Source organism: Biomphalaria glabrata, chromosome 6 (assembly GCF_947242115.1).
Source record: "Biomphalaria glabrata chromosome 6, xgBioGlab47.1, whole genome shotgun sequence".
NCBI lineage: Eukaryota > Metazoa > Mollusca > Gastropoda > Planorbidae > Biomphalaria > Biomphalaria glabrata.
The window spans coordinates 46,494,547-46,510,212 of NC_074716.1; the positions used below are offsets into that span (position 1 = coordinate 46,494,547).

At 33.5% G+C, this 15,666-nt stretch overlaps 2 protein-coding genes across 2 annotated transcripts in view; one reads left to right on the top strand and one right to left on the bottom strand.

Moving 5' to 3' along the window:
• The first annotated feature begins 2,623 nt into the window (after window positions 1-2,623).
• Window positions 2,624-11,854, top strand: LOC106078195 (spermatogenesis-associated serine-rich protein 1-like). Its single transcript, XM_013239009.2, has 7 exons — window positions 2,624-2,861; window positions 3,897-4,047; window positions 4,322-4,434; window positions 5,042-5,191; window positions 6,196-6,313; window positions 7,178-7,261; window positions 8,247-11,854. Exons 1-7 carry the CDS (start codon window positions 2,819-2,821, stop codon window positions 8,389-8,391), a joined length of 804 nt encoding a protein of 267 aa, XP_013094463.1. The 5' UTR covers window positions 2,624-2,818; the 3' UTR covers window positions 8,392-11,854.
• Window positions 11,855-15,269: 3,415 nt separating this feature from the next.
• The window catches only part of LOC106077762 (uncharacterized), a 993-nt gene continuing 596 nt past the window's right edge, over window positions 15,270-15,666 (bottom strand). The window contains exon 1 of the mRNA XM_013238486.2: window positions 15,270-15,666. This exon is cut by the window's right edge and continues 596 nt beyond it. Coding sequence (XP_013093940.2) covers window positions 15,270-15,666 — 397 coding nt within the window.

A 15,666-nucleotide genomic window follows, 5' to 3' on the forward strand; every position in this document is an offset into this window, starting at 1 on the left:
AAGGAAATGTTCTGAGTTTCATTCGCTATATTCAAAGAAGAATCGCAATTTTCTAACATAAATAAAATAATAAAAATACAATTAACAGCGAAGCGAAAATGCATCGACGGATATATCTAGGCCCTAAAAAGGGAAAGGAATAGTAATAGCAAACGGAAGCAAGTAGACTACCTCTGAAGAAAACGAATTAATTTGTTTAAATAATTAGACTATAGTTCATATTTAAAAATAAAATATGCTACTTCTTGATATTTTGTCGCCTTTCCAATGGCACCCTAAACTAAAAAAAAAAAAAAAAAAGATAATGGGATAGTAGTAGGTCAACAACATCAACATGCAAAGAAATCCAGGAAATAATTAAATCTTAACATTAACACGGCTCTTCGAGCTCTAAGTTTGAAATAAAAACTGTTTAAGCGTCAAACAGTAAAAAACCTGCGTGAACCACCGTTCTGTGTGGAAGAGACCCAAGTCAATGCCTATGTAAAGCATTGCTATTTCCGATGCATCTGGCCCCCGGGCGCATGTGCTAGACATGGCCGAAGGCCGAGTGCACCGGGGACCTCCGCCATTTTCCTATGTTGTACCAAGCTAACCGTGGAGGACTCGCCATTTGTGTAACAGTCCTTTGAGGAACGCGCATGGATTATCGACAGGATCGTGAGGGCTCTCTTTCAACTCCGCTCCGTACGATGGGTAAACTCTCGCCTACCCGTGGACACCCCCACGGGAGTTTTGTTTTGCTACTCATTTAGCCTAACCACCTCCTCTAATGGTCGTTTCCACACGAGCGTCACGTTGAGGCAGAATAGCATGCTCGCGCCTTCTCTTTACCAAGCTAACCGTGCGGAACTAGCCTTTTGTTTTTGTTTTTTAACGACACCTTGAGGAAACGCGCTATGATCGCTGCTGACATGGTTGTGGGAGCTCTTTAACAATCATGTCCAGAGCCATTGGAATGTTCTCTTGCACCCGTTAGGAACTCCAACGTTTGCTACCTATTTGGCCTAATCGTTTCCTCTTACGATAGTTTCCATCCTGGCGACACTATGAGGAAGGAAAGAAAACCCGGGAACTTTAACACTAAACGCTTAACCTCGTACTGCCCCCCCCCTTTTCTGAAAAACAATAAACACCCACCTTTATTATATATCATTATTAATTATTCTTAGCATGGGCTGACCTGTTGTGTGAATCAGCCCTACGTTAGATATCTATAACATATCATGATAGAAACTCTAGAAGAATTTACTGCGAGGTTCACCATAAACGGGTGGTTGATTTCCAATTCACTGTCAAAATCATCCTTCAAGGCACAGAAGTAATTAAAATATAAAGAAAAACTGCTAAGGATAGCTAAGGATAGGGGAAATGTGTTATTGCGGACCATAACAGCACCATACAACGTCAATCAAGAGAGTGATGATGATGAAAATGTAAAAATATTGAGAACAAAAAAAAAGCTGAAAAAGTTTATAAAAACTAAGACAATTTTTTTTTATCTATCATTTTAATTTTAATAAGTCATCTTAATGCAAATATTCATTTATTGAAAATAAAAAAAAAAAGATATAAAACTATATCCACAGAGAACCGAGCTCTGTGCCCCGAGACAGAGGGTCTTAAAATTGTTTACTCGTGGGACCCTTTATATAGTCAAAACTTGCCCAGTGAAAAAACTACATAAATGCATAGTGTACAAGTTACAAATGAAAAAAAATTACTATAACAACATATTGAAAGTATGTTTATTGAGATTTTAATATTGATTAAAATAAAATTTTAAAAAATTAATCACTTGAATGATGTTATGAAATTTCATGAAAGTATTTGTAAATGCAACCGCTAATCTCCAGGAGCATACATTTTGTGTCGGTTACGGCAAAGAAATCACGTTTTAGCAAATAGCAAGATGGGAAAGCAGTCGACAACTTCTGTACAATGATCCATAATGAAGGATATAAAATTGGAATCTGTGTTTATAATCAAGTGGATATTTCAATAAGCTGTTCCAGTATTGGTATGGATTCATCTGACATTGGGATCTAAGTTTGTCAAAAGGGTTATGTGTTAATCGTGAGTGTAACTAAACAATCAGCAATGTGCTCACACTTACAGTTTATATCTTACTAAGACTTAGTAGACTGGCCAATGTAGTAATGTAGAGAGTGATTACTTCATCTAATTTTACATAAAAGACTGAAAAATTAAAGCGCATACTCTTAACTTCAGTTTGGAAGGCAATCGTACTTAATATTTTCCACTGTCAAATATTTGGTTTATTAAAGATGGAACTATGTAGACTTGGCTGACTAATGACTTAATAACTTTGTCTAAGCTTAAACTTAAACTACAATAGTTTTCCATAAGTGTGCTGCAAGAATGCATTTGCTCCTCGGTTACTTTTAATATTTTCCTACAAGCAGGCCTTATATCTAGATCTATATATAGATCTATTGCTTCATTTATGAAATGAAGCAACGCCCAAAACTTGAAAAAAAAAAAAAAAAAAAAGTCCACAGACCAATAAACGTCTATGGTCAATCGAATAAATTATATCACTGGTATCATTGACTTTTCACCGGAAGAGATGTTTTTCAGCTGATACACCGATACCATGGTGACAGTGTCATTTATGGCGCTGACTTTGACTAAATCATACTAGATCTAAATGATAGAAGATCTAAATGGCTAATTTACTAAACTAAACCTAGATCTAGCATGTAGTTCTAGAAATAAAAAAAGGAAGACAATGTCCTGATGAATGTTATTAAGATAATTTAAATTTATTATTTAGATCTGGCATAGATCGATAGAAATGCTGCATGTTATTACCGAAGTAGGCAAACCAGGAAGGCAAGGTAAACTAAAAACTAAGTCTAAAATTAAAAACTTTAAAATCTATACTGTATTAACTGTATACATAGAGTCTAGCTTACTCTAGATCTAAATCTAGATCTATTTACATCTAGACTTTTTAAAAATCTTTAATCACTAGATCTATATGCAGCCAAATATAATATAATAGATCTAAATCTAATCGAGAATCTATACTAGACCTATATGATATATTGATTATTGATATATCATAATATATGGAATATGGGCAACAGTCCGAAACACAATCACAATATTATCAATATTCAACGCAAGAATAACTTTCAATAACACTGCCTAACTAACAAAGTTTCTAAATCACAACGGCAGTAACCTACTCTGTAAATCTAGACTAGATCTACAATAATCTAGATGTAATCTAGTAGGCCTATTTAGATAGATCCTTGATCTAGTTATTGTTCTCATAAAAATTTGTATAAATAATAAATATTCTGTTATAGTTATAGCATTATAGATTTTACTATTTGTTTTGTTAAAGTTTCTAATGTAACTTCAGATTCTGAAAATAATTACATAATAGCCCAAACCTTCCACAAAATGTTTGTGGTTGAAACATTATTAAATAGCACATTTTCCTTTTAGACTATCTCTTTATCTAAGAAAAGACTATAAAGCTTATTAATTGTTTCTATGACATATATATAGCAATTTTTTTTATGTATAAATTCCTATAGGGTAATGGCTAAATTAAATTTTAAAAATCTAGAAACCCTTTTTCACCTTCATCTATCCCTTGAACTGTTGGGGCACCACACAATATCTGTTGACTGTCTTTCTCCATTATTCTCTGACAGAGAGGGAAAGACAAACACTGTATAAAGTAACAAATTAATCAGCAATATGTTAATCTGGGCTGAATTCATAAGATGTTAGTGGTGGTAGATTTAGATTATTGTGTTGACATTTGGCATAGCTGCAAATGTTAGAAATTTATTAAAATACAAATAACTTGCAAAATCTGTTTCCTTTTCACTTAATATATTTGGTTTTTATTTTAGAAAGAGAAAAGCGCCATTATCCAGATGCTCATAACCAACCAGGCCCGATTCTACCCATCAAACCAAGGGGCAGACGTTACATACCCCACGATTCTGGTAGAGAGCCTGAATGGAAACCTCACAATCAAAACATAAATATAGTTTATTCAGAGTAGGTAAATACTTCAAACTGTTTTAAGGAAAATCAACCTAAAATTTTCTAAAGTTTATTTGGTAGTAAAAACCCAAAACAAAATAGAATTGGCTAGAGTAGGGCTACTACCTATGAAATTGTTACATTGATAATAATAATAATACTAACCAAAAAAAAAAAATACACACAATAAATCCATCCTCAGTAGATAAGAAAAATGTTTTAGCAATTTTAAATTAATTTTTAAAATAAGTTTCAGTTATAAAATAGATAATATTTTTTATTACTATAGTGTTGGCCCTGACTGGAGCTCTCGGCTCAAGTACATACCTCACCCAGAAAACCCTGAATATCCAGCTGCTGAAATCTGGCCAGATAACTGGAAAGGAATGCGCCCATATCCGTGTGAGTTTAAAGAGGAAACAAATAAAAATTCATAAGCTGACATTAATAATAAAAAGACCTTTGATCTCTGGAATCATTTATTTTTAAACTGAACATCTGGGATAGTTACTCTGTGCATGAATTTTAAAAGCATGTTCTTAACATGCTGGGTGTGTTTTGTATTTTATGTGTGTATTAGAGTTCATTATCTTCAGTTTCTAATTTCTATTTTGATTTTAAATTTAAAAATTCTTATTTTAGATTAGCATTTAAAGTTATTGGGTCACAGTGTAATTTTATATTGCACTTGCAAACTACTAGGATGGATGTTGTGTTTGAGCCACTTGCTTAATATTATTTACTATATCAATTATTTGGGTTATATTTTGTTATTGTTTCTCAGTTCATAGTTGTTCTCTGCTTTCTGATTTGTCTTTCACCTAGATTGAGGCTGGTTCATTTTCTAATAAATAGTCTACTCATCACTTTTTTTTTTTGGCATGTTCCTAATAAGAAAAGTACCTATTTGTTAGTGAGCAGGTCATAATGACTTCTGATACTTTCTGATCATTTAAAATATTCACATTTATTAGTCTTTTTTTTTTCATTATAACTTTCTCTTTGTTAGTTACATACAAAAGATCTGAAGATGAATGGCTATTTGATCCTGGACACAAGAAGCCTAGCCTTAGATGTGTATTTGAAGGTGTCCATAAAGCTACTGCTGTGTCAGAGAATAGCTTCTCACATGAAATGCTGTACGGCAAAGGAAGAAATGGTAATTAACTTGTGTTACACTAAAATATTACATCATTAATATGTCATTAAGTGTTCAGTAAAAATGCTGAAAAAAAAAAAAAAAAAAAAGCAATAAAGGTTAAAATATTGTGAGACATTTCTTTTGCTTTCAAATGGGAACAAATTTTGTTTAAACAATGTATGTAAAAGTCTGTTTTTGTTATTTAAATACCATAGCTTTCATATTATGAAACAACAACAATATAATACAGGCAGAATTCATTTCAGTGCAATGTGTAGATATAATTAATTAATAAATCTATCTTTCTTCATATTGGATAGAATTAATGTCTATTAATGGGAACAATGACAGTCAAATATGGTAGTTGATTACCATTTACATTTTAATATTAACACATAAAAAATCACAGACCTGGTGTAGTTTTTTTTTTTACAAAAAGCCAGTCCATTAACAATTATTTTGTATTTTGTTTGTCTCTTGCATGTTTCTAAATAGGGCCTTATTTTCAATTTGATTGTTACTTATTGTAAGTCTTGGAGTTGGGGTATTGAAACTTTTGAGTGACTTAAAAAGTTATCAAAAACATATAGGAGAGGGAAAATGATGGTCACTAATTTTAGTACAGTAATATTTTAGTTTAAACCATTAGCAGCAACAAGACATAAAGCACTGAACCATTGCTTACAAGTATAGAAGCACAACAGATAATCAGAAGTACAGAGAAATGGATCTCTGTGCTGTCTGCTACACAACACTAAAATTGTATTGGACCTCTATCATAGGCTAGACATTGGCAAAACAGTGTACTGTGACCAGTATTAATTGTCTCCTTTTTCTCTACATCTTGTAGAAATAATCCTTTCTTTTTTTTTTTTTTGACCGTAACCTAGTCTTCAACATGAAATTTTTTATTTGATTATTTGCTAACTTTAATGGTGTGTTTGATTTTACCAAACATAAAAACAAAATTATGTTTCAGAAAGTGACTAAAAATGTAGCTATTATTTTTAAATCCATTCCAGAGGAAATCATAGATAAGAGAAATTCCATACCAGAGGCATCTCCTGGTGACAAAAGTTACCAAGTTCCAGAATATTCACCTAATTTCCATAAGACAGAAAACTATCTGCCAAAGTTTAGGTATAGTTTCATTTTTACATTTAGTGTGAGATTTGTCTTAAAGTTTTACTGTACAGAACATAATTACACTATGTAAAATGTTGAAATGTTTATTCTTGTTTAATTAGATGTATAATTATAGCTTTCTGGTTGTGTTTCATTATAGTTAAAGCAAGAAACTTATTGAATGACAAACTGTGTTCATTTACTAACATCACTAATTAATAAGTGTAAGATAGACATATAATAATTATTACTGTAAACTCACTGAAGAGCTTATCCTCTTGATTGTCTCAGATACCAGGATTTTAAAAGGAAATATTTTAACATGAATAACCTCAAAACACTGCTTGACAGTGGAGATCTTATCTTATAAAATACAAAAATACAGACATTACTTAAAAAAATAAGATGATTTCATCCTACGCATGTCCCTAGGTTAATTTAGTTATGCATGTAATCAAGGACTTAAATTCTTCCAAGTCATTTGTTTTCCTGTCTGACTCAGGCAACCCATTCCATGCTCTACTAGCACTAGGGAAGATCCTTGGAAAGTACTGTTGTTTTTTTTAATTAAGTGAGACTGAGTGCTAGAATTTAAAGGTAATTTAGGGGAAAATTATGTTTACAAATATTTACAACAGATTTTTATTAATAAATTGTTAACAAAAAATGTTAATACTTGAATTATAAATAAACTGATTTTAATACTTATTATGTAACTTGTATAGCTTTTAACACCCCACCTGTATTTACAAAGTAAAGGAAAGAATTCTTGAAAACTTAAGGGTACAACGTGGCCTTAAATGTGCTGATGTTCTAAAAATAAAAATTTAATTAAACAGAAATTGTTGTTTTTTTAACCATTACTTTGATAACTTCCAGCACTGGTACATCTCCTTACTCTCCAACACTTAAAAGAAAAGCTGACACATTTGTTCCTCTGATGACTTTCAGACCAGTAAAAAAGTGAGTAATTAGCAAGGAAGATGAAGAATGCTTTCTCCTTTCTTTTTCAAATTGATTAAAAGACTATAAAGATTTGTTTGGTGTGTGCCTTCAAGATGCAATGAAAATTTTTTTTATTTCAGCTGTAACAATATAGAAATACTTTAGCCCTTTGTGTGCGTGAATATTTTAAAATAAATAATTTATTTTTAAAATGAATTTAGTTATGAACACAAAATTAACTTGATACTGACATTTGGATAAAAGCTTTTTTTTTTGTTGTTGTTAAAAGTAATATAATATGAAAAAGAATATGTCAATTTTTTTTTCTCTTTCTAATTTAGAACCTAGTTACTTATTTCCAAGAAACAAAATTTAATTTTACTTAAACATTTAATGCATGATATTACTTACAATGTCTTTAGTGGGAAGCTTGGTTGAGAGGCTAAGTACCCTTGAACTTGGCTTGTCTTGGCTACCTATGAAGGGGGCTTGAGGTTCGACACCCGACTCATGCAGAGTTGTGTTACTGAGCGCCTAAAGGTAGCACAGAAAACTTTCTCCCAGATACCTCCTACCCCCCACTGGTCCACAAATGAGATTGGACCATAGCACTTTGAGCATGCTATAAGCATGAAAGGAGCACTATATAAAAGCTATAATTTTTTATTTATTATTAAATTATTAATTTAAGTAACCATAATGAGATAATTTTTTTTTTTCATTCTGGTTTTTTATAAAAAAAAAATATGCCAAGACTATCTTCATAGAAAATGGGGAAACATTGTTTTTTTTTCACATGTTTTGGATTTTTCTTCAGATGTGAACTTTTTTAAATATCCTAATTGAAAGCATTTCCATTAGTCACATTAAATTCAGAATTCTAATTTATTTTCTTCAGTATCATAATGTATTATATTATTTATTTACCTTGTTTTAGTTATTATTTAAGTATTCAGTAACTTGTACTTAGATGTTCTAATTATCTTTTAAAAACTCCTAACAGAGAGACATTCAGGCAGAGAACAGAGGTTCTGCAGAAAAAAATGGAAATGGAAGAGGTGAAAAAGTTGGACTCTTGGCAGCCTGCTAAACCAATAGCCAGCACAATACCCCAGTTGGATCCATCCGAAGTCCCTAAAAAATATTAATAGAAGTCCCTGTCAGACAAAGAGCTCTTTCTATTTTTATTCTGTTGCTTTTTGTATGATACTTTAAGAAGCAAAGAAAGACATTGAGATTCTCAAGTTTTACATTGTGAGCTCAATATTGTTAATAAGAGCAAAAGAAACTAATTTTAAATAAAATTTAACTTTGTAGTAGAAAAACTTACAGAGCACTGCACCCACAGTAATATTACACAAGATAAACTTTTTTTTTTTCAATCTGCAATATTATATTTTATATTCCATATTTTTGCCAAATTGTGTGTGTTGTGTATTTTATACAAGTGATATTATTTGTTATAAGCATCTGTGATTTTAAAAAAAATGTTATTCAATGTGAACCACAGCTTTGATGTGCTGTTAAGATTTTGCTTTTGAAGATATTGTCTACTTTCTCTTTTTTGCTAACTTGTGAGTCGTTTGTGTCAGTGCCAAATGTGATGTAAGTTAAAATCCTAGTTGAGGGTAGAGTTTTGTCTAGATTTTAAAATAAACCCCCAAAAAACTTTGCCCACAAAAAAAAAAAAAAAAAATACAAAATTCCATCTTATTTACTTCTGGGTCTTAAATACAAGTTTAATTTACTAACATTAGTCTTGTTATCAAATCTATTTTTATCCTTCTGTATATTGATGCTAAAAGTAAAGCTTAGGGTCACTTAGTTTTTAAAAACTGGTACATTTGTTTTAAGATTTGAGATGCCAAATATGTTTGCCAAACTAAAAATGATGCTTATCTTTACAACTTACCATAAAGCGACTTCCTATTTGTCAATGTGCTTTGCTTACATAACTCATCAATGTTCATGAGCTTGTACATATTATTATGTCAGTATTGTCCAAAAAGTGCCATTGTCCCTACAGCATTGCATGTCATATTTAACAGCTTTTTCTTTATAAATATCTTTAAAAGAAATCCACTTGTTAAAAAAGCCCAAAAAAGATTTGTATTTGTGTATTGAAATATATGTTTGCACTAATCTATGTTTTTATATGCAGCTTAATTTAACTTATGCATTATGTTGGACTAAACTCCCCATTTATGCGAGCATAATAGAACCATTCAAAAATTTAATTGGAAAGAAACTTAATCTGCTTTTATGTATCACAATTGTATTGTACTATAATATGTAAAGTAGTAAACTGCTGTACTACCTATCAAAGGAACTGGAATTTGAATCTCTACTTAGTAGATTTGTGTTTGCTAGCCGCCCAAAGCAGAATGGAAACCATCCCTCACTGGTTCACAAATGAGAATGGACCAAAGCGCTCTGAACATGCTATAATCATGAAAGTTGAGCTATACAAAAGCTATTTTAATAAAAGGTTTCACTTGTAATGAAAGTATTATGGTTTCAATGATGTTATAGTGCTGTTATGTTCTATCCTTACTAATCCTTATATAATGGATGATGGAGCAACATTGTCATCCCTTAAAATACTATCCGATCGTATCTTAAATGATCATTGAGTCCTATATAGTTTCTCTTTCACCATCATTCATGACCAGACAGCTTTTCTTATATAGGGGTTTTCAAAACTTGGGTCTTCAATGTACTTGTACATGAATATGCTAATACGCTGTGCATTTTTGAAAGCATGTACTTTTTTTTTTCACTTTTTGCCATCAGAATTAAATTTCTAAACTCTTTGCTTCTAGTACATTTGTTTGTACTGAGTGTGCATAAGTATTCTTGCATTAGATTCTCCTCTTTTCATTTTCTTAAGTTTTTATAGGTTTTGGAACTAGGCCCACTGTTGCAATGGGAAAAGATTGTATCTCTAGATGTAAAATGTCACAGGATTATATCTCCTCAGCATTTCTCTATAACACATTCTCTTTTTGTCTCTATTTGAGAAGTTTACTTTATTAAATTAACTATAAAATCCTATGTCTGTATTATTTGAAATCATTTATGTGGCCATAGTTGCTGAATGGTATAAACTGATTGGTTACCTAGCTTAAGGGTGTCTAGTTTGAATCCCTATGTATGGCTACATAACTTAAGGGTGTCTAGTTTGAATCCCTATGTATGGCTACATAACTTAAGGGTGTCTAGTTTGAATCCCTATGTATGGCTACATAACTTAAGGGTGTCTAGTTTGAATCAAGGATGCCCTACTCAAAAGAAATAATAATGAACATCTCTTTCAACATGAATGAACCAGCAATTGTTTTTAGTGTTTTAATGGCTCGCTTGATTTCTTTTTGTTATTATTATTTCTTGTATGAGATGTTCATGGATATTCTTAAATTCCATTTTTTTTCCTGGATCAGTTTTAGTTCCTGAGAGACCATATTTGGCGAAACTGCAGGTTTAGAGTCAAGTCTTTCCAAATTCTTTTAATAATTAAAAAAAAAAATTTGACCTGCTTAGACTCTCACATAGCCCTACAGACTGGTTTGCATTCCAGTGTTTAGCAACTAATAGCTGTAGAATTAATGTCTTTCATTACTTCCACTGCAAATGACACATTTTTAATCTAAGGTTGCATTTTTATGTGTTCTAAATGTGTCTAGTGCTGTTCATCCTCTTGTAAGCATTTAGTACACAACAAATTGATAAATCTATTTAACATTTATGAAGGTTAAAAATGGTAATTCTTAAAATTCAGAGAAAACCATTTCATTACATGGCTCCCTGGTCAGGTGGTATTTGCTTTGGATTTTTATATTGATGGTCCTGAGTTTGATCCTTGACTCTATCATCCTTTGTCATCTTGAGGTATGTTCTGGCCACAATTTAATATAGTTTCATTTCTGAAAGACTATCCAATACATATAGATAATTTATTTGAATAATTAGGATGCAGTGTATGGTACATGATTCATGAAACATTTATGGTGCTTTTGTTTTATTAAATTGATCTAATTGTTTTTAAATAGCTCACATCTATCAGTATTTAAATGGATTGTCTCTCTTTTTATATTGTATCTCAAAGTTATTGCTTCAAAGTTAATGTAAACCAATGCTAACATATATCTTTAGAAGTATTCTAATATTTATCTGGATCCATCTATTTTGAAAGTACATATTGGACTACATATAGAACTATTTCATAGCAATTAATATCCATCTTGAAACTATTGTGAAGAAATGTACCATAGTCTATTTTTAGTAATCATAAAGTTAGCTTCTGTATATTTTCTTGTTTTCTTTCTCAATGTATATTAGGCTATCAGTATTGTCAACAAGGTGCAGTCCGTGTTCACATTCTATTTATATCTTCTGCATAGCATTATGGGATTTTTAACTGTTCTAATACATAGTTATACTATGTACAAATATACACATATACTAGTATTATTGTATTTATATTTACATGCATGTAACTCAAGTGTAGTTGTTTTTATTCATTGCACTGTATTCAGTTTTGTTTCTTCTGGATTTCACTATTATACTCTTACCAATCACACTGTAAGATGTAATAAAATAAATCATGCCATGGTTTGTTTTGATTATGTTGTGATACTTAGCCGACTTAAACTGGACATTATCTAACGAGTCTGGTTATCTAGCAACACAATTGCATTTAAACTCTTTTTTTTTTTTAATATTCAAAATCATGTTTGCTCTAAGAGCAAGGGTAAGGTGCTGTATGTTATCCTATACATTACAGGGGGTTCTTTCAAATAATTACATTCATATGTTAATCTAGTCCTGCATGCTAACTAGGGACTTCAGCTTTGATAAAACAAGGACAAGTCTTTATTCACATGAAAACACAAATACATAATAACAAGGTCAGTCTTGAGCACAGCTTCTACTCAAGCTCCTAGACTGTCAACATCCTTCTCCTAGATCTGATCATGCCTTGTGTCTATCAGCGCACTGGTACGCACCATATGCGTCGGTGCGGGAGCCGCCGGTAGCAGAGTTAGAACAACATGCATACAGTTACTGTTCGCTACTGGAGTGTGAGAGACATTGGAAGAACGTAAAATTCACATACGTCTTTCTGTTAACGCCTAGAGAAGACAACTGACCGATGACAAGAGCAATACATATCGCTCTGATGTTAGGGTTACCAGTTTGTTAGGTATTCCAAAATCCTGTAGAGTGTCAAAAAGTAAAGTCATAATACAAGGAGAACACTCACGGGAATTTTGGATTAAACGAGGATTAAGACAAGGAGACGCACTTTCCTGCATGCTTTTCAATTTAACACTGGAGAGAGTTATAAGAAATATACACATAAACTCAAAGGGAACTATTACTAACTACTTCAGGAGAGAAAACACGGGTCCACAACCAACAGGGATGATATACAGCCAAGCTCTACAATACCTTGCTTATACCGATGACATTGCCTTATTGGGTAAAGATACCTCTGACATTGCTAGAGGTTTCAAACAACTAGGAGAAGCATCTCGACCAGCAGGACTTGAGGTCAATGAAAAGTAAAACCAAGTACATCATAATGACAAGAGACAATCAAACAGAGGGACAAAATATCTAAATCAAAGACCACGAATTTGAAAATGTCCAAACTTTCAAATATCTAGGAAGTACAAATTGATTTTAAAAAATGGCCTACTAACAGAAATAAAGGAAAGAATAGCAGGAGGCAAGAGAGTATTTCATAGCACCCATCATTTACTTAAGAGAAAACAATATCAAGGAAAACCAAGAAAATGATATACAAAAGCATAATAAGACCAGCAGCAATGTATGCGAGATCTGGACATCAACATAGAAAACTGAAAATCTACTAAATACTTGGGAACGAAAAATTCTAAGGAAAATCTACGCTGTGCTATACAAGATGAAACAGGCTGGAGGACACGCACTAACCAAGAGATATATCAATTGTATGAAGACCCACCGATAGTGACAGAAATAAAAAAGAACAGACTACGTTGGGCAGGTCACCTTGAAAGAATGTCCGATAACAGAGGAGCGAAAATTGTATACAGGCAAAAACCAAAAGGCAGGCGACCCAAAGGCAGACCCTGATTGCGATGGATAGACGATGTGGAGGCAGATCTACAACAGCTTGGGGTTAGGGCGTGGAGACAAAAGGCCCAGGAAAGATCTGAATGGAAGGATGTGGTGAAGCAGGCCAGAGCCCTCCATGGGCTGTTAGGGTTACCAGACACAAGCACTCCCAGAGGAGGGCAAAAAGAAGGACAAATCCTTACAATGAAGGACAAAGACTTACGAAGAAGGACAACACAACAAGACAAGGTAAACTTTGAAAACTAGAACTAGCATTACACTGTGATGAAATTTTCAAAGGCTGTAAAACTTTTCTATATTGATTGTTGAATAGTGTATTTCTATGACAGCATCTTTTCCCAGTTGTACATCTTAGCACAAGCGTACATGTGGAACTCCATGCAAGATATTTCTTCAGATTGTGCATTGTGAGTAAAGTGTCTCTCACTGGCGGGAGTATTTCCTTCTTTGGTCCACTGCACACTGATTAACAAAAAACCTTTTCGGCTTGATTATTAAGCCTCGGCTCGCAAAATAAACAATAAAAGATCTTGATGTATTTTGATGAACTGGTTTCTTTTGAATATCCTAGAAAAATGAACACCTGTTGAAGAAGGCTGTCAAAAAAATTATCATCTTACTTGTCGTGACAGTGCTGTCAATGAGTGACTTTGTGCAATTAATCCAGATGATATGAAGGAATACAATTAGTTAGGCCTAGTGTATAATATCCAATTGACGTGAAAAAGCCGGACATTTTTACTCTATAGGCAAAGGCCTGCCGGATGGAGGACAGGACAAAAAAAAAGGAGGACATGGTCTCCATTTGCCGGACGTCTGTTAACCCTGAGGTTAGACTGGAAGAAGGGCATTGCTTTGGTCTCCTACCAGATGGAACGTAAGGTGCTCGACCTAGATACACATAGGCTACAACTGAGCAAGAAAATTTTGTACATAAATGGTATTTTTAAGGGTATGAAAGTGACTCTCCATCAGTGGTTACCAAACTGTGTTCCGCGGAACCCTAGAGTTCCGCGAGGCCTGAATAAGTCTTCCATGAACTACTGAAATAATTAACTTGTAGGCCACCACGTGAATTAATCTCTCTCTTAAAAAGAAAAGAAAAGTGTTCCTTTAGTAGTCAAAATGTTTGAAATGTTCCGTTAAGGAAAAAAGTTTGGAAACACTGCTCCACCATTTAAAAGCCTCCATGCACTAAGGCTCCGTAGTGGGATTCATCCCTGTCCAGGTATCTGGCAGTGTTCTGTAGGGTTCGCTTGTTTCCGTTCAGAGCGAGATCTCCGCATCAGTGTGTAACTTGGGTGGAGGAGGAGTGAAGAATTTGAAAATCCCTCCGGGCCCCACAAATGAGTATTTTTTACATTAAGTATTAAATATTACGCAAAATGCAGAGGGCCCTAAAGAGATCAAGCCCCCGGGACCCCAAATGATGGCTAATTCCTGGCTACACCCCTGCCCCGCATGCACCAGTTACATGTCTCTACCTGTATTTGAGACTGGGCACGATTGATTCAAAGGCGTGTACGGAAAGAACGACATTTACTAACCAAATTAGTTGTAAATGTTTTATCATTATATAATTTAATTTTACAGAGCAAGTTTATTTCACGAATACGGAAAAGAGAAACTAATAATAAGCACGTAGCATTACATCTTCTCCACCCCCCTCCGGCCCATCTAGGTTGAGAACCGCTGCCGTGTTTATAATAAATCAATTAAATTACCAAAGCCTACAAAGTCAAGCATGGGACAGTTGTTCTCACAGGTAGAAACACTTCAACAAGTAGACCTAACATTTATAGTAGCATTCAATCTGTACAATGGTAAAGAAGAATAAAGAAAAATTCATTTGACTTGTAGATACAGATATTTATTCACAATATTTTGTTTCGGTAGAATGATACTATTTTTTAAAAACGGAAAAGAATTTCTGAAATTCCGTTCGATACTTTGTGCTCATTCTATAGTAGATAAAGATGGTGATGCTGCTGTTGATGGTTTCCAGCAATGACGTGAAGGAGTAGACGATGGTGGTGATATCCTTGTAGGCCCCATCCATCTTCATCTCCCTAACTACTCCACCGACCGTCAGCATCAGAGACTTGGGCAGAACCAGCAGCACGCAGACGATGGATACCGTCATCAGCATCACGACCGACTTTCTCTCCTTGAATGGCGCGACGCTCTTGCCGCTCTGCAGAGATTCACTTGAGATGGACTGTCTCCACTTGGCCTTGGCTTTCAGCTGGAAGAATATGGTCGCCGCAGATAAGATGAGAATCAGGAAGGTGCCGTAAGGA